At 40.2% G+C, this 22694-nt stretch overlaps 4 protein-coding genes across 4 annotated transcripts; all 4 read right to left on the bottom strand.

The window, feature by feature from the left end:
- Positions 1 to 457: 457 nt before the first annotated feature.
- Positions 458 to 2522, bottom strand: LOC105155404 (large ribosomal subunit protein uL16-like). Its single transcript, XM_011071278.3, has 4 exons — positions 2370 to 2522; positions 1086 to 1587; positions 871 to 952; positions 458 to 729 (listed from the first exon to the last, which is right to left on the bottom strand). Exons 1-4 carry the CDS (start codon positions 2377 to 2379, stop codon positions 655 to 657), a joined length of 669 nt encoding a protein of 222 aa, XP_011069580.2. The 5' UTR covers positions 2380 to 2522; the 3' UTR covers positions 458 to 654.
- A 1038-nt stretch (positions 2523 to 3560) lies between these two features.
- On the bottom strand, positions 3561 to 6759 carry LOC105155403 (Transducin/WD40 repeat-like superfamily protein). Its single transcript, XM_011071277.3, has 5 exons — positions 6035 to 6759; positions 4880 to 4949; positions 4290 to 4527; positions 4089 to 4162; positions 3561 to 3966 (listed from the first exon to the last, which is right to left on the bottom strand). Exons 1-5 carry the CDS (start codon positions 6673 to 6675, stop codon positions 3913 to 3915), a joined length of 1077 nt encoding a protein of 358 aa, XP_011069579.1. The 5' UTR covers positions 6676 to 6759; the 3' UTR covers positions 3561 to 3912.
- Positions 6760 to 18095: 11336 nt separating this feature from the next.
- LOC105155469 (uncharacterized) lies at positions 18096 to 19172 on the bottom strand. The gene has a single exon (XM_011071345.1). The coding sequence runs from the start codon at positions 19170 to 19172 to the stop codon at positions 18096 to 18098; it is 1077 nt and encodes a 358-aa protein (XP_011069647.1).
- Positions 19173 to 20524: 1352 nt separating this feature from the next.
- LOC105155468 (uncharacterized) lies at positions 20525 to 22009 on the bottom strand. Its single transcript, XM_011071343.1, has 2 exons — positions 21443 to 22009; positions 20525 to 21340 (listed from the first exon to the last, which is right to left on the bottom strand). The coding sequence occupies exons 1-2, from the start codon at positions 22007 to 22009 to the stop codon at positions 20525 to 20527; spliced, it is 1383 nt and encodes a 460-aa protein (XP_011069645.1).
- Between the last annotated feature and the right edge of the window lie 685 nt (positions 22010 to 22694).

Below are 22694 nucleotides of genomic sequence, written 5' to 3'. Positions count from 1 at the left end.
CATTAGGAAGCGTGCATATAATTTTACCAAAAGTAAAAAATGTCTGTATAATTAAACCTAACATTAGGGAGTATCAATGTAATTAACCCTAAATATTTTCAAGTTTGATATCTCAAATTACTGGCTAAAAATATACACTAAGAAAATAAGAAAAATAAATGATCGAAATATCAAACTAAGAGTAAAGGTTGTAAAAATTTCACTACCTAAAATGAGTGATCAATACGGGAATATATAATAGATTATCTACAACTAAAATTCCACTCATAAGCATTGGCTATTTTTTTTTTAAAGAAATGTATTCTCCTTTAATTCAACATTGTGTTTCTAAGGATTTGTTTTGCAATCTGTACTGATGACATGTTGACCCACAAATCCCAGATCCAGTTGGTAGTAAGGAACAAACATACACATCAATTGAAACACACACCAAATGTGCAAAGGGACAAGGCAAGAATACCAAAATCAAAGAGGCTGATAATTTAACACAATTCACAACATTGAAACAAAATCCTTTGTCAGCAGTTTTAATAGCACTTTTAATAAGACAAAACATGATCGGAAATCGTAAAAGAGAATCCAAAAAACCAATGAACCAGACAACTCCAAAGCTCTGTCAAGTTGGGCGCTTAATCTAGACCCACCATAGAAATCCTAGGCAGTTGGACCCTCAGATAAGAATGCCCTTCCTGGTTGACGATTCGCCAATGGCCCATGACATCCCAGAAGCTGCAAAAGAGAAGTTTTGAGTACCTGGTGTCTGAGTGCAGGCTATCAACCAGCACAACAGAAGTTGCTATAGAAAATGAAATTGTGACAAAAAGGAAGTTAATTATAAAATTCCATCGCCTCATTTTTAAGGTAACAAACCTTGGCATTGACACCATCAGGGAGAATCTTGTTTTCTGATTTCCACTTCACGTAATCACTGCGGCTGAATTTTGTGAAACCCCTGAAATTAATACCGGAGCAACAAGTTACAAGTCAGGAGTGATGTCTTCAGTAAGAATCACATTTAATTGACCAAATATTACAAGTTGCCAAAAACTAGTCATTTGGAAGGAAGTATTAGGAGATTAGCATACCACTTCCTGCTGATAATGATCTTTTGACGACCAGGGAACTTGAACTTTGCACGGCGCAATGCCTCCTGAGCATGCTGACTGTTTCCATCTTTGCAACGAACAGAAAGAAGGACCTGGCCAATAGCCACACGAGCACAAGTACCCTGAGGCTTGCCAAAAGCACCCCTCATGCCAGTTTGGAGCCTATCAGCTCCAGCACATGACAACATCTTGTTGATACGCAGCACATGGAAGGGATGGACTCTGACCCTCAAATGGAAAGCATCTTTTCCAGCAAACTTGGTCATGTACTTGTTGCACGCAATACGAGCAGCTTCAAGTGCCTCACTGGAGACATTCTCCTTCTCCCAACTGACCAAGTGCACACAGAAAGGGAATTCATCCACACCCTTCTTTTTCATTCCCACATCATAGATTCTAATCTTGGGATCTGGAACACCACGACAATACCGTGATTTTGGGTATGGCTTATTCTTGATTTGACGATAACACCTTGCAGGTCCTACAAACAAGATATACATCAGGGTCACCACTGGTACATTTTACATAAACTTCCTCAAACAAACGTGCAGTTACTAATACACCCCTCTAACTTATCTTGTTTTACATCTCTGTTAACACACTATACATGAAATTGAAGAGTACACCCACAAGTAGATAAAGTTAGTACATGTTCCTTCATTGCCAAATCCAATTACATTGACAAGCACTTAAACAGATGCCCATATTTACCAACATAAAATAAACAAACTCAAAACAATTGACAGAAAAATCTCTGTGCAACTGTACCATGTCCCTGAAGTAATCATCAAAACTAGAGTCCCATGTAAGCATAACTAAACAACTTGACACATACACAAGCTTAGCTGGTAATTCGATTTCACTCATCTGGATAAACAGCATATTACTTTCGTAACGCTCATCTGGATACAACTTAATAATAAAAATTTTATTTTATTTTCTACCTTACAGACCCATTTCTTCCCCCCACCAGTGCCCTCCACCTTCTCCCCGACCAGCGGCGGCAGAGGTGCGGACCTTGCCCCTGCCATCGCCCCCGTCCCCTTGCCCACCCCTGCTCGGGCCATCCCACCGCCGACTCAACACTTGCTCTCCATTTCTCCCCCAGCAACTTCAAATAAGGAAATTTGGTTCGACCCAACTTCTGGGGGGCACCGAAAAGGAGAAACAGTGCGGATCCAACAGAGCATACAGACAAACACATACGCGCGTATACGAAAAGAAAATCCAAATCAAAGTAAGTTGTGGTCGGAAGAAACTTACTTCTTCCCATGGCGAAGTCTCTGTCTCGGTCGTCGTCGCTGATCCAGGCTTGAAGAACGAGAGAAACAGAGCTCTAGGGTTTTGGGGGACGAAATAGCATTTATAGGAAATGTAGGGTGTGGCCTTACTTATGGGCTTGCGCCTTTTCCTGAAAACTAGCCCACTACAAATATATTGGGCTGAGTTGTGGTTTGGGTTGGGATTTTTTAACTCATTGCTTATAATTAAAGGGAAAATATTCCTTTTTTTAATAAAACAATAATTACATTATATAAAAACATCATCAATACATTAATGTAAATTTACATGCTCTATTATTGTAAATAAGTAAACTATTTTTTATAAAAAAATAATAACAATTTATCCTCTTGTATTCTTTAAAATGAAGCAATTTACTTCCTTATCTTAGAAGATAAATTAATTCCTTTTGAACGATACAAAGGAATAAATTGCTACATTTTTAAAAATATAGAGGTAAATTGCTAAAATTTTTTTATAAGAAGGTAATTTGCTCATTTATAATATTACAAAAACATTGCTTGCATTTTTTCCATTTGTGATTCTGAGATTGCAATTATCATTTTATCTCGTCTAAATGAGAAAAAAATGATATAAATTCTTCATTCAATGTGTGATTGATTGTAAGATAAAAATATAATTATGATAATTGATGTGATGCATATAATATTCAATAAAAAAACATAAGAATCATTATTGATGTGATGTATTTTTCTTCAAACTAGTAAAATTATATTTGAGATATATTTTCTTGAAATTGGAAATATTTTTCAACAAACAAACAAAACTCATTCTACTCCAATGGGATGACAAAATTCTACAGTTCTATTCTACAGAAAAAAAAATTCTCTTCAGAGATGATAGTATGGAGACGGGGTTATGGAAGGCAATGAAAAACACATTACTTACGATTAATATTGAGAAGAGTAAAAAATTTATTAAAAGGTGAAAAATAATTGAACTATCAAGGAGATTTCATTCATTCAAAACGACAATACAATATATTAAGAAAAAGTAAGTAATACGAAGAAGAAGATATGTTCATCAAATTTATCATTCAATCACATTTTACAAACAAAATTATTAACTTTTCTGTTGGTCCAGTTCAAGGTAAAAATGAAAAGTTAGAATGTTTTCAAGGTTTGGAACAATCTAGGATGTTCTAACCATCACTTGTACTGAAAAAGATTAGATATTGCCCATAAAAATATGTCCAGTAAGGATTATAATAGACAGAGGAACTCAAATATAAGAGAACTACAGTAGTTGTACAGCCAACAATTGATCTAAGTTGTCCCTGCCGCTAGGAGAATGTGAAGGTTCAGTGTCTAAGCAACTTAATGATAATCATACCGATCAAGATAGGTGTTACTCCCTCATTTCCACTTATGTTTCCTCGGATTCGTACTTACAATGGCGTTCTATGTCGCAATGCAGTATGGTTACATTTTAAGTCTGAATTTGAGCAAGACCGCAGGGATGCTGTTCCTTCCTCCATCTCAATGCCTACCTCCATCAGTTAAGCTTATGGCCTCGTTAAGATGGCAATTGATTCCCACTCCAAACTGCAGATCACGTCCTGCAAGGTGTAGAACGAAGGAAAAGGAAGAATAAACTGAAATTGGAGTAAAAGATCGAGCACGTGGTAACTGGTAAGAGAATGAGTCCTCAGGTTTGTGAGATGGTAAGATTTTTACGTACCGATGGGTTTTGTCTGTCGATGTCGAAGCTATTTATTGCACAAGGTTCAGCCAAAAGCTCTATTGGTTCTTCACCTAATTGAGTTGAAACAGATCAGTCTTCAACCATCAAGGACATATTTTCACATGCAGTCTCTTCAGACTAACAAGCAGGTTCAAAATAAAAGTTCTTAATCATGGGGTGATAAGGATGTGAAAGTACCTTGCTCAATCACACCAAGTATTCCATCCTCTGAACAAATCATAGCAGGTAGAATCCTAGATGATGACGAGTTAATGATCTTGGAAGAATGTGTATAGTTGTCGTACTGGACCTCCCATATGTCACTTTCTACGAGTGAATTTGCAGGTGCATCACCAACACCAACCCCAGACAGTATAATAGGTTGTTTTGGCAAACGAATATCCCATGCAAACAGTGTACCAGAAGAGCCTCCTGCCTTCAAACACAATAATAGAAGCAAAACTAAAGGCCAGAACTTGAGAACCGAAGCATGAAAGACTTGAAAATCTCTATATATTGTGTTTCCAGGACTTTTAGGCAATTTCTTTTCCCCTGCAGTATATAGGACCACATCACATCGGCGACATCCTAAAGGCTGAACTCATTCAGCCACATTATGTCACCAACCACCTTTAAGGCAGAATGTGGAACTCGGGAATAAGGGAAGAACCCAATATGAAAACAGGCAAGATGACAACAATAACCTTCCACATTAAATATTACCACTGTCTCGTAAGGAAGTCTTATTTTCAACAAAAACAAACTAACAAGATACACTAACATCTTACAAGGCAAGTGTGTTTTCGTGATGGATGTATATCAATGGCATGAACAATACCAGAAGCAGTTCCTCCTGTCCTGTTAATATCATCATGGAAAACATATGTCAGCAAAATAACAGTACATTAATCCTTGGAAGGAAGTCTAACCAAACACAAGAACCTCCAATCGTAGGAATTTCAGTAGGGTCTTTCCTATTCCTTCTACAGGATCATGCAGCAATGTATATATTACTTGTTTCTGTATCTTTCTTAAGAGATAAAGGAGTCATAACTTTAGTTCAAGATAAGAATAAAGCAAGACAAGTTAAATAATAATGGTTCGTCAATTAATTACACAGTTGAGAGAATTCTTTGCATCCAGAATGCCTATAGATGCTGACAATTCATTCATACTCGAGATTAGAGACAACATGACTCCTAATAAGATTAGGTCGAGACTCGAGTGACCTTGCTCATCACATGCTCTTTTCAAGCAATGTTTCTTGTCACTACCGTATCGTTTAACTTTTTCACATTCGTTTAAATTTAAAATTGTAGAAAATTCAGTAAAATGGTTGATATAAACTATTTGCTTACAACACATTATGCAGCTCCACATGGTTAAATCACTCTACACCATAATATACTTACGACCCATTACCCATTATACAGTCCCCTCTACTAAAGGCACGAGCTGCAGTTACTGAAAATCCCTACTCATTTCACATTTTCACTAATGAGAGAGCACTGCCAGCGGTACAATCTTATCCTGCTGCCTTATACAACTGATTTAGAATTATTCTTTTTTTCCTTTTACTGTTCAAACCTCGGACTATTCAGAATGAATTCCTTCTAAGAAACTCTGCGATCATTCATTAAATATGATATATCCTGAAGCCCGACATGATATGAAAAATACTTGTAAAGCCACATCTGGGAAAAGGTTTTCTGATATTTATCACTATCCTCTGAAGAAACATACTGTATAAACGCAATTCTTTTTTATTTAATTACTCGGGGTGGGGTGGGCTAAGACAACTTAAATTCATGAGTGACAGTCAAATTTCAAAGTGCAACTAACAAGATCAATGATCTACAAGAAACAATGTAATTAAGCAAGCAAATTTTACTAAGAAAGCACAAGTATTTTTTTTTCAAAAATAATTTTTACCAATGCATTACCAATTGTCCTTAAACAAAGCCACCGGTCCGCCGGCCTTCCGCTGATCCCACCAATGAAGTCCAAACCCGAATGCACCGGTCACAAACTCCACAGGCGAAGCCCACCTAACAGAACTATACGAAACCAATCCATTACTATCAAAAACCCTCCTAAAACCCGTCTTGGCCGAAATACTGACCAAGTTGACCCTCCCATCCTCCCCAACACTCACACACTCCGATCCATTCTCATTCAAATCAATCCCCGAAACGGGGCCCAAATGAAACCCCTTTTCAGGCACCGAGAACTCGAGATTCAAAGTCCCATTCACCAAATCAGCTGAATAGAAGAGAAGTGAACCGGAAAAGGCAGAAGCGGCAGCGATGGGCTTGGAGGGAGTTAACGGCGAGGGGGAGATTTTCAAAGAGGTGATTCTTGAAGGAGCGGTGACAGAAGCTTGTGGGGTGAGAGAAGGAGCAGCTCGGGAAGGGCAGAAAGTGAGGGTTTGGAGGGAAGGGGTGGAGCTATCGGAGTCGTAGGTGGCGAGAAGAATGTGGCGGGTGAAGGTGGAGAGATGGGGCATCCAGCGGAGGGCGTCGATGTATGCGAATTGGGGGAGTTTATGGATTTGTACGGGGTGGGTTGAGGGGGAGAGCGCCATTGATGGGAGTCGTAGTTTTGGCCTTTAGGGGTGGGGTTTTGAAGCGAGTGAGTGAAATTGTTTGCGAAGTGGAAAGTGATGCTGCCATGGGAGGGAATAAGAATTAAAATTGAAGGAGAATACGACCGTTTTGGTTTCATTTTTAACTTATTTTGATGTGTTTTGTGGAGATACAGAGAGAAAAATAAAGATAAATGAATATGTGTTAGAGATAGTATGTATGTTTGGATTTGTTTTTGGAAATAATATAAAATAAGTATGGTATGTTTTATGTTGTTTAGTATGAGACAAAAACTACTGTTCATTGTCAAATCATATCTCTTATATATATATATTAGTAGGGCCTATAATTAGTGTAAACTTATTTTGACAAAAAACAAATGAAGTATTGTTGCAAAACATTTCAAAACACCACCAAAATTTTCAAGACAAATCAAGACAAACATTGTCCATGTTTTAGTCCATCTCAAAAATAAAGTAAAATTGAAACCAAACATTATGGACGGGTTTTATGAGGTCAATTAAGATGTTTTTTTTTTAATAAAAAAAATACTAGCAATTGCAGTACGACGTCGTTCTATATATATATAAATAATTATTTATATTTTAATTTATGTTATAATTTAAAAATGTTATTGCTATAAAAAAAATTAATGTGGCTTAAATTTTCATATTAATGTAGATAGATGATTATGGTCATGTACGTGAAAGAAAGAATTTAAGTAGGATTGGATGAAAATAAATAAGAATATTTTTTACAATTTTAAAAAATTAATATCATGGCGTAAGTAACTATTTTGTGACTGAAAATGAGCTTTTTTTTTATATAGTATTGATTATAATTGTAAATATTTATTTTTAAATTAACGATCATCTAATATATCTTTTACAATAGATTGTCACAATTATATATATTTTAAATGATCGTTAATTTTAAAGGTGTATTTATAATTTTTCAAATAACAAGAAAATATTTATAATTATGAAAAATAAAAAGAGTTCATTATAATTTGTCATAAAATTAAAATACTTACATGGATCAATTAATTTTTTTATTTATTTCTTGAATGAAAAGAACTGATTTGTATTAGTTCACTTATAATAATTAGTATACTCAAATTAAAATTTTAAATAAACAAAATTCAAGAATTCACACATGATAAAATTTATCCAACAAAATAATGTATGTTATAATTGTTTTTTATCGAATATATTTAGAAAGTAATGATACTTTTTTTAATATAATCCATCAGTAATAATATACAACTCATTAATATATCAAATGCTCATCAAATATATTAATAATTCCATATTAAATATCCATTAAAAAATAACAAAAAAATATTTTAAAAATGTGAAATCCACTCTCGTCACCTCAAAAATTATCAAGGTTGTAATAGGTCGATCCGACTTGATGACATCATCCTAGATCTCAACCTTTTGATGCATTTCGAATATGTAATTTTTAAATATTAACCTTATTTTAATGTAATTGATTTAAGTGGACCAAATTTATAAATATACTACATAACCTCGAGATGCTAAGTAAGTTATATTGTTGTTGCATTGAATGTGATAAGTATATATTTGGATTGAACTTGACTGACTTGCGCATGAAAGAGCTGTAATTGAGGGCTACCTGATCTATTTTCTAATTAAAAAATCAAAGTATGAGATATGAAGAAGATGATGACTAGAAAAGCTCTATTCCGAACTCAAATTGTATATCAAATCAAAATATTAAGGGATAATTACGCTGTCCTACTCTAATATTTAGTATATTTTTGTAATTTGAAAAATTACATCTGATATTTCTGACATTTATTTTCGTCTAACAAATAGATTTATTCATCAGTTAAAATTCACCAAATTTGTTGATATCAGCAAAAAAAATTAATAAAAATCCATATTTACCTCCTCACACTCACTAGCACGTAGAGATGTATAAGGATAGCTTGGTTCGAAAAAGATTTATTTGACGCGCAATAATCAGTAATAAGTCAATCGTAGAAAAATAAGAATTTTCATTATTTTTTTGCTAAAATAAAAAAAATTGATAAATTTTAACTAACGACATGATCTATTTGTTAAACGGAATCAAACATCAGGGACACTAAATGTAATTTTTGAAACTACAAAAATTTACGTACAATTAGTCCAAATATTAGGGAAAAGCAGTGTAATTATCCCAAATTGCAATTATAATTACACATTCACACATATCATTCCTGCAAAATGACTATATAGTTGCCTCTCTTATCCTGTTTTTGCTGCAAACATATGACAGCCACACATGAACATAGACAAGAAGACTCCACATACTCAGTCTCAGACCAGAAAAATGTTCATCACAGACATCAGATTCCTCTCCTCCAACACACTCTCTTGTCTAAATTCCAACACTAAACCAAATGCGATCCCTCCTACAATATTTGCCAAGAAAAAGGATTCCTACGAAACTCCAAAGAAAGAAAACAAAACCCTTTTTCCATTGAGATTTTTTCCCAGCACTAAACTTCTGATTCAGTCTGCTACTGGAGTGTTTGCTCTAGGTTTCGTCGACGCAGGGTAAACTATTTACACATCTTTTCTCTTTTTGTCCTTTGCGGGTTCATGTAATATTCGGACATGAATGTTTGAACATCAGGTACAGTGGAGATTGGTCAAGAATTGGTGTGATTTCAAGAGGGGCAGAGGATTTGATCAAAGCTGCAGCTTTTGTAGTAGTCCCTTTGTGCCTGTTCCTCATATTTTCCTTGTCTAAGGAAGATGAGTATTGAGATTATTACATATGTGCAGATTCAATTAGTTTCCTACAAAGATTCAGTTCAAGAACTTCTTCTCGTATTCCTTTTCTTTAGGGTTTTCTGCCAATTCTTTTTTTTTTTTTTTTATCATACTTCAGCTAAATAAAGGACTAAAATCTGAGGAAGTGGAGATGATTATGCATGCAAAAGTGTGAAAATAGGTTGGGAGATTAAATGATAGTTTAAAGTTATTGATGAAAAAATATATTAAGTCATATAGTTTTGGTTTTGTCATAATATAATTTACGGAACATAGATCTCGTAAAAAATGTTGTCATTAGCAAAAACATTACATAAAATTTTAATTTTACCCATTATTTAATATTCTCATGTAATAATTCTTTATTTATAAGGAGAAAAATATAATAATATTAATATCACTCCATATATATATATTAAACTATCCCCTTAAAATAGAAAAATATACATAAAAATATTAAATAAGGATTAAAATTAAAGTTTTATGTATTTTTTTCTAATATCAATATTTTCTATTCATACTCTAATAGAAGGGGACCAGAATAATAATTTTTAAAGAGGAAATAAGTGTAATTTTAATTTTAAAAAAATATAATTTTATATTTTCAAACGAGTTTAATTTCAGTTAACATAAAGAATAAAAAAAAATAGTATATAACAAAATAAAAGTTGTTTTGGATTCCCTCTCCCTCAACTTTTCTCTGTTGGGCTCTGGCCACGGCTTCCGTGCATAGCTGCCAACTTTTTATTTGACTTCCTTTGATGAACTCCAACCTTTTTTCTTATATATGTCAATATATTCAATCATGTGTAGAAAATGAAAATAAAGGGCAAAAGACAATTTTCGTCCCACAGCTATAGGCCATTTTCGTTTTAGTCCCGTAAAACTAAAAAATTCGCAATTTCAGTCCAAATTTGGCCGGAAAAATTTGTGGGTCGCCGGAAAAAGTCACATGCGATGCATGTGACTTTTAAAATTGGGGGCTCGATTCTGATTGGCTGGAGAAGCTGATGTGGCGCATATGTGGCGCATACGTGGAAATTAAAAAAAAAAACTGATGGGAAATCAAAGTTGTGAAATCCCCGCCATTCGCCGTCACCTTCTCTCTTCAATTCCGCCGCGTTACTTGGAATTTCTAGCCACCACATATACCATTCAATTACCCATAGTAAGGAGAACAAAACCCCTCAACCAATTTTGCGATCCGACCACGACAGCGACTGGGCTTTGAAATTGACCGCCGCGGATTATTCTCGTCGATTCGCCGGCCACAGGACGACCCACGATTGCAGATTGGTAGCATTGGATTCGTCTCCTCACTGCGGTTCTAATGGGACCAGTCTCATCCATTTTCATCAACTAGGTGCAAAGATCCATCGTTTTGAAGATCTCAGTCGTCGTCCGCCGCGACTGCACCTTCCGCCGGCGTTTTCTCCTTCGTCTGAACGAACCACCGGCTCGAAAGACCATTGTTGAACGCCTCTCGTTCTGGCGAATCTTTTGAGACCAGTCCCATCAATTTTGATCACCTCTGTGCAAAGATCCGACAAAAGTCGTCTTCCGCCTTTGCCATTCTTTTGAGATGAGTCAATTTTTTTTTTTAATTTCCACGTATGCGCCACATATGTGCCACATCAACTTCTCCAGCCAATCAGGATCGAATCCCCAATTTTAAAAGTCACATGCATCGCATGTGACTTTTTCCGGCGACCCACAAATTTTTCCGGCCAAATTTGGACTGAAATTGCGAATTTTTCAGTTTTACGGGACCATATTGAAACCCTAGAAACTTACGGGACTAAAACGAAAATGACCTATAGTTGTGGGACGAAAATTGCCTTTTGCCCGAAAATAAAATATGTTTAAGTAATCATGATACTCAAGTTAAATTTTGTATTTCATTCAATTAACATTTTATCCAATTCGATTGTGTATATTGAACATGTTTTTTGAATTTTAATAAAATTTTAAAAAATTTGAATATTCACATGTTTGACTCAATATTGCATCATCTAAAACTTTATAGATAAAAAAATATCTTAGAAAAGTGAATAAAATTGTTTTTTTCTTAAAAGCAAAACAACCAAAGGTGTGGGAAGCTTTTAGGGGTCCCCACCCCTTTTATATTAATTCACAAAAAGGCTAAAGGCCAAATATACAGCGGGAAGTGCTAACTCCCTAATGTCATCTATAAAGCAATAAATAAGGAGTATTATACTCCCTTACAAGTGTAAGTCAGAGCCTAAATAAGGAGTATTACTTCCTTACAATAATAGACATGAAAAGCGTAAACAAGAAGTGTTACTCCCTTACATTGAATAAGACAAATTGAAAAATGTCATGAGTTGGAATGACAATTATGGCATGTCAAAAAGGTTATGTCAATTTGGCAAATGGACAGTAGGAATGTCCAACTGGTAACCTGTGAAATAATGCCAAAAGAATGCTCCAAGCAAAAAACAGATAATCATTCCCTTAACATGGTTTTTATATTGTAAATGAGAGGGACATGGGGGGGGGGGGGGAGGGGAGATCTTGGTCTGATACACATAATCAACACAATGCAGCATTGTAATATGCGAGTTAAATTATGTGACATCCAAGAAAAAATTACACAACAAGAGTAATGGTGAAAGGGATATATAGAATTGAGTTAAGATAGAATAAGTACCAGATAATTTCAAGCACATTGGTTGAAGAAACTGTTGGTACTAAACCTCTGAAAATCGAAGGTAAGGAGTGAATAAAGAGTCCCAGTACAGAATACCTGTAATCTTACCTTTCATCTGATATTTTGGGAGGAGTGGGAGAGATGTGGCTGAACGGCAAGGTTTGCAAAAACTTTGCAGCTTGGTTACCTTCTTTGTATATGTGGGAAACTTTGGTTTCAAGGAGCAGGAGGGATTTTTTGATGTTTTGGGACTTGACGGTTCCAATGCACCTCTAGATTGAGCAGAAGAGGTGGATGATATCCAATGTATCAACTTCTATCCATACTCGAGTGAAACCTTTATCAAGACAGATTCGTAGCCCTCTAAAAAGGGCTTCAAACTAAACTACTATAATGGTGGTGACGCCCAAAAGTTCTATGAAGGCACAAAGGAACTCCCCCTCAGGGTTTCTCAAAAGTTCACCAGCTCCTCCAATACCAGGGTGCTTCTAGAGGCACCATCGGTGTCTAATTTGATCCAGCCAAAGTCTGGTTTGGCCCAGGTCACCATAATAGTTTTATGGAGTTTGGTGTGTTGTAGTGGGGGAATGTGAAGAGAATTCGCAGCAAACCTATCTCCTTTCAAGTGTTCTGGTTTCCAATGTTTAGTCCTAGTGATCGTTTGAAGTTGCTCCATGATTTTGAAGGTGATAGTTCTAGCTTTGAAGGTAACACCTCTGTGTTTAGCATCATTGGCAGTCTAAATATATCAGAGAATCAACAAAGGAATGAGTTCTCTAATATGAAGGTGTTGAGTTTCTCTGGCCTTCCAGGCTTGGATAAAGGTAAAAGGTAAGCTGCCATTAGGAAGCTTGATGTGGAACTTGTTGGCAAAAAACGTCCAAACTTGCACTAATAACTAAGGAGGAAAAGGTGTTCAACTGTTTCTTCACTGGAGTAGCAGCAACTTTTGGATTCCAGGGAGATTCCTTTCCTTTTCAGTCTGGTCTCCAATGGAATCCAGACAGTAGTAAGGTGATAAGAAGGGACCAGATCTTCTTGAATAGGAGAGATTTAGGTTTGTGATCCCTGGTGTTCTCCCAAGCTAAGTGAGTTGTGAAGCTTCCAGTGGTGGAAGTCTTCCAAAAAGGGAGGTCTTGTTGTCCATGTGAAATGGGGTCAGTAATGATCTTATCAACAAAATAAGAAGAAAGATCTGCTAGTAGTCTCTGAAGGTCCCATTCTTGATTTTGCCAGTACCAACAGACCAGAGTGTGTGTGTAAGGGATTCAAGGTCAGTCATGTTATAAGGGGGGGCCTTCTGTTATCCACCAGTCAAACCAAAATTAAACTAATCTTGAGTCCCAAACTCTAGAAAATATTGGATTGTGATTCTTGTATGACTTTACAGAGTGATGTAGGTCGCTCAAAATTAGGATTTTCGGATCGCCGAGTCGTGATCGTTGAATCCTTCTTTTAAGTTACCTGGAGTGAATCCTGAGAACACAGCAAACGTCAGATTAGCCGAGAAGCCCTCGGCGATGGCCCTCCGATGCTTAAGTTAGAAAATGTGGGGTCGAAAATAAGGTAAAGGGATCGAACTAGAGCATAAACTGGCGGTAAAAATAAGTGATGAAAGCATATTTGAAATATCATAAATGAGGGTATTTATACTTGTACGGTACCCTCTGTAGGAGTGACACGTGGCTCCAGTGAAAGCGCGCCACATCAACCCTCTGTCGGACCTGCTGCCGCCGCTGCTGCAACTGTACAGTGGGCCCCTATTGCGCAGGCATAGGGTGCACTCATAGGGTGCAGTCATAGGGTGCGGTAATTGCTAAAAATAGGGGGGGTATTTCTGTAAATGTGCAATTCTCCTCATCATTACTCCCCCACTTCTCTTAGTGTCATTAATGACACTAAGGGAAGTAAGCAGTCACATGCCCGTTGGGAAGGATGTCTCGGCCGTTCATCCTAAGCCACGCGTCTCCATCTGGAGGAAAGTGGAAAGGCGCGTCGCCACAAATATTCCCCTATATATAGCTCCATATTTGAACCTTTTTGACCGCTCAAACTAGTCGCATTCGACCTCTCCCTGCGATCTATCTCCACTTTCCAGGTACTTTTCCATCCTTTCTTGTTCCAGCTTTCGATGTCTTCTAAGTCTAGGAGTGCGTCTGTTCATGTGTCTGCTTCTGAGTCCGCGACGAACTCGGAACCTGGTTCGTCGTCAGGGTCGTCCGCGACCTCCCCTAGGGAGACCGCAGGCACTTCCCGCAATCCTACTGCTTCGGTTTCTCAACCATCTGACCTCCCCGAAGAGATGGGTGAATCAAATGATATCCCTGTTATTAAAAAATATACTGAAATGATGCAACAAAAACCATGGTTAGGGATAGCGAACGTCATTAAAATGACTCCTGTAGCATTAAAAAGAAAGTACTATATCCCGGCCGATTATGATATCAAAATCCCTCGCTCCTTCGATCGTATGCACCAACCTCCTGAGGGTTATTGTGCTTTGTCTGTACTTCATTTAGATGCCGGACTTCGTTTTCCCTTGCCTCGCGAAGTGAATGATATTTTAATCCGGCTAGGTCTTTGTCCAATGCAATTGTCCCCCAACTCGATTAGCCATATCCTCATGTTCTTAATCGTTATGAAATACCTCGATCTACCATCCTCATTTGACAATTTCTGGTCCTTGTACAATATTACTGCCTCAAAGAGATCGGGCGAAACTGGGTGGTATTATTTGACGGCACGCAAGGACTGCCGTTTTTTAGACGATTTGAGGTCTAACGTCGGTTCTTGGTGTGATAGGTATTTCTTTATCCGACCTCCACCCCGTCAATCTTGGGATTTTTATTTGGGTTGGCGTGAATCCAAACCTACACCTGAGACCTTTGGAGAGGGGTTCGAGAGCGACCTCATCAATTACATCACTCTGTTTTGGTACCTTCCCAAAGTACTATTACAGGAAAAGGTTTTGAAGCTCGCGGGCCTCTCCCCTGCTCCTATCCCGGTCAAAAGCTCCTTAGGTGATTTCATATTCCTCATCAGTTGGCTCCCCATTCTTCATTTAGCGATTTCTAACAATTTGTTCTTTTGCAGAAGTTGAAATCATGTTTGCCAGACTTGCGAACAAAACCAGGGCCAAAAAGGGGACACTTCCTCCCTCTGTCGATCGTGAGCTTAAACAAACAACAATAGCAGCCAAAGGGAAATCCAAAGTACGGGTTGCGACCCCGACCCCCTCTCCAAACGTTGCTGCTTCAGAACAGTCGACCCCCACCACCACTAGAGATCATACCCCGGACAAGCAAGTAGAAGTCGAAGTGGTAGAGATCTCGGAAGATCGCGGTTTAAAAAGAAAAAGGGCGAAAGAAGCTGCTATCCCGGAGGCCGAATCCACTCATTTTACTGAAAGCCAAAGCGACCCTTCCTCGAGGTCGGCGAAACAAGGTAGACTCGAGGCCAAGCTCGCTGCTGATCGGGTCGCTGAACCCGAAAATAAGAGGAAGTTTGCCACTTTGCAAGAAGCGTGGCAAAAGACGAGGGACGAGCGACCCGCTACCGCTCGCCGTGCTGAGATGTCTGGGGAGAAATGGGTGCCGGACTGGAACATCTCCAAGAACAGTAGTGTCTTGCGTACTTTTGCTGGACAAGATTCTTGGGAGGTCTACAAAGCTGCCTGCCTGGAATGCGATCAAGTTATCCTCGCGCAGACCTCCCTGACTTCTCTTGAGGAGCATTTTGCGCATAACATGGCTCAGGTATTCAACCATTTTATTTGTTACCTGCTTAAGCAGTAGGAACTAACCTTTCGATCTGCTGTAGGCGATGGCCTTCGCACACCGCATTTCTCTCCAAGGCTCCATGTGGAGGCATGATAAGATCCAGATCGAAGGGAAGGCCATGGTGATGGAGAAGAAGATCCTTGAGCAACAGGCGATAATCGAGTCCTTGCGTGCGGAAAAGGGGGAGCTCGTTTCTAAGCTGGGGATCTCTGAAAGAGAGCTGGAAGAGACCAAGCGCGCAGCACAAGCAGATCGAGTGGCTGCTTTTGAAGCCGGTCGGGAGGAAGGGTTAGCAAAAGGTCGTGATCGGGGTGTAGCCGAGGGTAGAGCCCTGTTTCTGCAGAGCCAAGACTTTCAAAGCATGATGAACGAGGCTCGACTTAACGGTGCTCGCGATTTTCTGAGATCCCAGACCTTCCGAGAAGCCGTAGAGAATCAAGCCTCAGAATTGATGATCGAGGGGTTTGAAAAATGCCAAGGACAAATCCAGAAGCTCAATGGACTTGCCGAAGGTTTCGACCTGGAGCAGTTAGATGTCTCTCTGGATAGGAACCTCGAGCCTTATCCTCCTGGCCCTGAGCCCACTGATGAATTTTCTGAATTTCTGCCCTTGATGGACGATCTGCCGCCTCCCTTTCCTATCTCTTAATGTTAATCGAACGAACAACTTTTGTAATTTTGAACGGACGGATGATTGTAGGGGGTATATCCCCCTTTTTTTTTGTAATTTCTATGACCACCAGTAGGATCATTTTGCTAATTTGAACTCCGAACACGTGAAATTTCAGGTTTGTCCATTTTTGTTATCATCCTTGCAGATCGCTTCATGTAATTATGGATTTCTTGCATGTTTCACAATAAAATCCTTTATCTTCGAGATCGCTTGCGAACCTTAATAGGTTAGAAATCCTGCGCTCTTTTCAGATAGCTTAAGAACCTTGTAGGTTAGAAATCCTGCGTTCTTTTCAAATCGCTTATGAACCTTGTAGGTTAGGAATCCTGCGTTCTTTTCAGATCGCTTATGAACCTTGTAGGTTAGAAATTCTGCGTTCTTTTCAGATCGCTTATGAACCTTGTAGGTTAGGAATCCTGCGTTCTTTTCAGATCGCTTATGAACCTTATAGGTTAGAAATCCTGTGTTCTTTTCAGATCGCTTATGAACCCTGTAGGTTAGAAATCCTGCGTTCTTTTCAGATCGTTTATGAACCTTGTAGGTTAGAATGTGAAGCTTTTCCAATTTTGTACGAACATAATAAATGAGTAGATAATGACCTTTTGTAGGTCGTCTTTCTCAGATGAAATGTCTTTCATAGACAAGTACATAACCTCCTTTTGATCGTCTTTTTTAGACGAATACAAAACCTTTTTCTAGGTAAGATATCTACTACAACGTCTACATGTATTTCAAGCATAAAATTTCTTCAAGTTATGGATATTCCATGGTCGCGGCAGATTCTTCCCTTCCAAATCTTGCAAGATGTAAGTCCCTTTCCTCCGGATTTCCACGACCTTGTACGGGCCTTCCCAGGTCGGGTCGAGTTTTCCCACGTGCTTCGACACTTCCACTTTTTTCAACATAAGGTCTCCGACCTGAAAGTTTCTTGGTCGTACTCGACGATTATAGCTTCGGGTCATCATGCTTCTATACCGCAATATCTTTGCGTAAGCGCCATCCCTTCCTTCCTCTATCACGGTCAGATCAAATGCCCGTTCTTGAGAGTTTTCCTCTATCGTGTATTGGATGACTCGAGCAGTTTCTTCACCAATCTCCGCAGGAATGATTGCTTCACTGCCGTACACTTAACAAAACGGGGTCTCTCCGATCGCTGTTCGTGGGGTCGTTCGATATGCCCAGAGCACCCTAGGCAATTCTTCGACCCATGCCCCTTTAACTCCTTCCAATCTGGTCTTCAGATATTGCAATAGAGTTCGGTTTGTGACCTCGGCCTGGCCGTTCGCTTGTGGATTCCCGACCGCCGTGAAGTTTTGCTGGATTTTCAACTCTTTGCACCATGCCATGATCTTCTTTCCTTGGAAATGGGTTCCATTATCCGATACAAGAATGCGGGGGATCCCAAATCTGCAAATGATATTTTTCCAAATAAAATTAATTACCTCTTTCTCAGAGATCTTGGCCAGAGCTTCGGCCTCGACCCACTGGGAAAAATATTCGACCGCCACGATCAGGAATTTTTCTGTGCCGCCGCTTGAGGAAACGGACCCACAATGTCAATCCCCCATTTATCAAAAGGACACGCGACCTTCAAAGACTCGAGAGGGGTCGCTGGGGAATGCAGCAATCTAGCGTATTTCTGGCAACTTTCGCATTTTTTGGCGAATTCCTTTGCGTCCTCCGCGGTCGTAGGCCAGAAATAACCTTGCCTTATAATTTTCTGCGCCAAAGATCTCCCTCCTGAATGATTTCCGCAGCTGCCTCCATGTACTTCTCTCAAAACATACTGCGCCCTCTCTGCATCTAGGCATTTTAACAGAATGCCTTCCGGGGTTCTTTTGTACAGGTCGTCTCCTATCATAGTAAAACGGTTAGCTTTGAACTGCAGTCTCTTGGCCGCAATTGTGTCATTTGGCAGTTCTCCGTGCTTCAAATATCTGACTAAAGGCGTTTTCCAAGAATCTGCCGCCTCGACCAGATGGACTTCTGCTTTTTCAATCACCGGTTGAGATTTCACCCTTACCGTGATCTTTCTTTCTTTAATCCCCTCGATCGACGATCCGAACTGCGACAATGTGTCTGCTCGCATGTTCTCATCCCTTGGAATCTGACTGATCGTGCATCGATCAAACTTCTTCATCATCTCCTTCACCCTTGCTTGGTACTGGGTCATGGACCATTCGCGCGTTTCATAAGTACCTTGTACCTGCATCGCGACAAGTTGTGAGTCCGTGTACACATCCACTTGCCTTATACCTCCGTCTATTGCCGTCTGCAATCCTTGAATCAGAGCCTCGTACTCGGCTTCATTGTTTGTGGCCGGGAAGTCTAATCTTACTGCGATCTCGATCTCAGCTCCATCCGGTCCTTGCAAATAGATGCCTGCTCGTCCGTTTTTCGAGGTCGAGGATCCATCTACATGTAAGAGCCATCGTTCCTCTTTCTGCGGTTGTTCTCCCGCGAACTCGACCAGAAAATCGGCGAACACCTGCGCCTTTATCGCGTTCCTTGTCTGAAACTCGATATCAAACTCTCCTAATTCCACTGCCCATTTGATCATCCTACCCGACGTATCCGGCTTCGACATAGGCTTCAGAGGATGATTTGTCGTACAACAATGAGGTGGGATTGGAAATAAGGTCGCAGCTTTCTTGCTGTAATCACCAAAGCCAATGCCAGCTTCTCTATCTGGATGTATTTCTTTTCCGCCCCTTGTAGCATTTTGCTTACATAATAGACCGGGTTTTGCTTGCCATTTTCCTCGCGAACTAACACCGAACTCACCGCATAATCTGAAACAGCCAAATACACATACAACTTCTCCCCCACCATGGGATTAGAGAGCAATGGTGGGGTGGTTAGATATGATTTTAGCTCTTGAAGAGCTCGTTCGCATTCTTCATTCCATTCAAAGTTATTTGCCTTCCTCAAAATTTTAAAGAAAGGTAAGTTTCGATCCGCAAATCTGGCAATGAAACGATTTAGCGAGGCGACTTTTCCTGTCAGTTGCTGCACCTCCTTCACTGATTTTGGCGATCCGAGCTGCATGATCGCTTTGATTTTCTCTGGATTTTCCTCGATGCCCCGTTCGCTAACCATGTAACCCAGAAACTTGCCACCCCGCACCCCGAAGGTGCACTTTGACGGGTTCAGCTTCATACCATAAGATCGCATGATGTCAAAAGCTGTTCGCAGATTTGTCAGATGGTCGCCCTCTTTCTTACTCTTAACCAGCATATCATCAACATCACTTCCATCGTGCTCCCAATATGATCCTTAAACATGCGGTTAACCAGTCTTTGGTAGGTCGCTCCTGCGTTCTTCAACCCGAATGGCATTACGTCATAGCAATACACCCCCTTTTCCGTCACGAACGCAGTCTTCTCAGCATCTTCCTTGGCCATAAAAATTTGGTGGTAGCCTTGATAAGCGTCCATCATGCTAAAAAGTGCACATCCTGCCGTCGAGTCTTCCAGTAGATCAATCCTTGGAAGCGGGTATGGATCCTTTGGACACGCCTTATTAAGATCCGTGTAGTCCGTACACATCCTCCATTTTCCTGCTGCCTTTGGGACCACCACAACATTTGATAGCCAGGTTGTGTACTGAATTTTCTCTAACAAATCCTGCACGCAACAACTTGGCGACCTCCTCTTCGATGATCTTATTCCTCTCGATCCCGAAAACCCTCTTCTTTTGCTTCACTGGTTTAACCTGCGGATCGATATTTAGTCTATGAACAATAATCTCAGGATTGATACCTTGAAAGTCGGATGGACTCCACGCAAATAGGTCGTTATTGCTCCGCAGGAAGTCAATCATCATCGTCTCCATCTCCGCAGTCATTTGCGACCCAATACGGGTCGTTTTTTGGAAGTTTCCAGAGATCAACTCGACCTCCTTGTACTCTCCCAATGGTTCAATCCTCTCCATCTTTCCTCACTTAGCCTCCTCTCCTCGGTTTGCTTCCTCCTTCCTTTTTTCTTTCTTCGACTCTCCCTGTTTCACAGCTAGATTGTAGCACTGCCTAGCTGTTCGTTGGTTGCATGTGACCTCGCCGATTCCCTGTGGTGTTGGAAACTTCATCTTCAGATGAAAAGTGGACACTACTGCTCGAAATTTGTTCAGTCTTGGTCGTCCCAATACAACATTATACGTGAATGGGCTATCGACGACCAGGAATGGGACCATGCATGTCTTCCTCTTGGGTTCCTCCCCCAGCGACATGGGTAGCTCAATTACACCTTCTGGGATGACCTCGTTACCTCCGAACCCGACCAGGGGTGTTCGTACAGGCTTCAGTCTCACACCTCCCAAATCCATCTTCCTGAGGACATCACTAAAAATAATGTCAACGGAGCTACCATTATCAATTAACACCATAGGGTCATTCTGGTCGAGCATATCAGAACTCAAATCCTCATCCCCGAAGACGATGTTCTCCTGTTTTTCCACATGCATCATTAGCTCACCGTGCTTCCACTTGCTTTCTCTAGCATATTTTTTCCTTGCTCTGGCCGAATCCCTACTTGTGGGTCCCCCAGATATAGTGTGAATAACACCCTTCGTGGGTGCATTGTCTCGAGCTCCGCTCGCTCCTGCTTCATCCCTTTGGAGCCTTTCACGACTCCGCGATCTACTGTGATCTCGTGCCTCTGCTCTCCTGTCGATCAAATGCTTAAAATACCCTTGCCTCACTAGCCGTTCGATCTCGTCTTTTAGTTGGTAGCAATCTTCCGTGTTATGCCCTCTATCCTTGTGGAATCTGCAGTATTTATTAGAGTTCCTTTTGGCCTAGGTATCACGCATCTTCTCCGATCGCTGCATGAGGCCCTCGTTCTCGACCATCATCATCACCTTCTCTCTGGTGGTTGTTAATGGAGTGTATCTATGGTATCGGGGCACGTAAGGTCCTTTCCGCTTACGATCTCCTTCCGCTCGTTGTTTTCCTTCCCGCGACCTTTCTCCCCTCATTCTGGCAGGATCTTTGGACCAATAGCTATCCTTCATAGCGTTCATTTCTTCCTCATCGATATACTTTTGGGCCATCTCCATCAACTGCTCCGTCCCCATAGGCGGGTCGCGCGCCAGCGCCGATGCAAAAGGACCTTTTTGCATGCCATGGATTAAAATGCTCACCATCATGTCAATTCTCAAATCTTGTACCTCCAACACTTCATTATTGTATCGCCCCATGAAAGTCTTCAGCGTTTCGTCCTCCCGCTGTCGGATCGTGAACAGATGGGTCGCCGATCTCTTCGCTTTTCTTTTACTGGCAAAATGAAAAGAAAACTTGTGAATTAATTGCTCATAAGAATCAATGGTTCCACTACCTAAGCTTGTGAACCACTCCTGAGCTTTGCCCTTCAACGTAGTGACAAATAGTTTTGCCTTGATCGGATCGGTCTGGCCGTAAAGATTCATCACCAGTCGAAAGCAGCGACATGTTCCCTCGGATCCTTACTTCCGTCATACTTGGGTAGGTCCGGGAATCGGAAATTGTTGTCCACCACTTCCAGCAAAATCCGGTTAGTGAAGGGCGAGCTTCTATTCTGCGACACTAATTCTCCCCTCTTCTTCAATTCCTCGATTTGCTTCCCAATTGCTCAATCTGCTTTCCTACACTGTCCACCTCCGCCCGTGAGATAGCTGGTTGTCTCGCGGTGGTCTTCCTGCTAATCACTGTTCTTTTACTAGTTACCTCATTGGACAAGGTTCTCTCGAGACCCTTTTCAGGTGCCCTCGAGATCTCTCTCCTCTGCTCTGCCTCCATCTCTTGAAACAACTGCCGTTTAACCCCTTCTCTAGCAGGGGTCACCGTCCTGCGCTCGTATTCAACAATGGCCTTCCTGCTCGCTTTATCTATCATATGCTGTAATTCTTCTCTCGTCATTTGTATCATCCTCTCATCTCCTTTCCTTGGAGTCTCTTCCGCTGGTTGATCCCGTCTTGATGACCCTTCCATTTTCAATTTGTTCTCAATTTCCCACAGACGGCGACAAATGATGTAGGTCGCTCAAAATTAGGATTTTCGGATCGCCGGGTCGTGATCGCTGAATCCTTCTTTTAAGTTACCTGGAGTGAATCCTGAGAACACAGCAAACGTCAA

Source organism: Sesamum indicum, linkage group LG2 (genome assembly GCF_026168435.1).
Source record: "Sesamum indicum cultivar Baizhima isolate 11 linkage group LG2, ASM2616843v1, whole genome shotgun sequence".
NCBI lineage: Eukaryota > Viridiplantae > Streptophyta > Magnoliopsida > Lamiales > Pedaliaceae > Sesamum > Sesamum indicum.
This window is presented reverse-complemented; position numbering and strand designations above follow the sequence as displayed.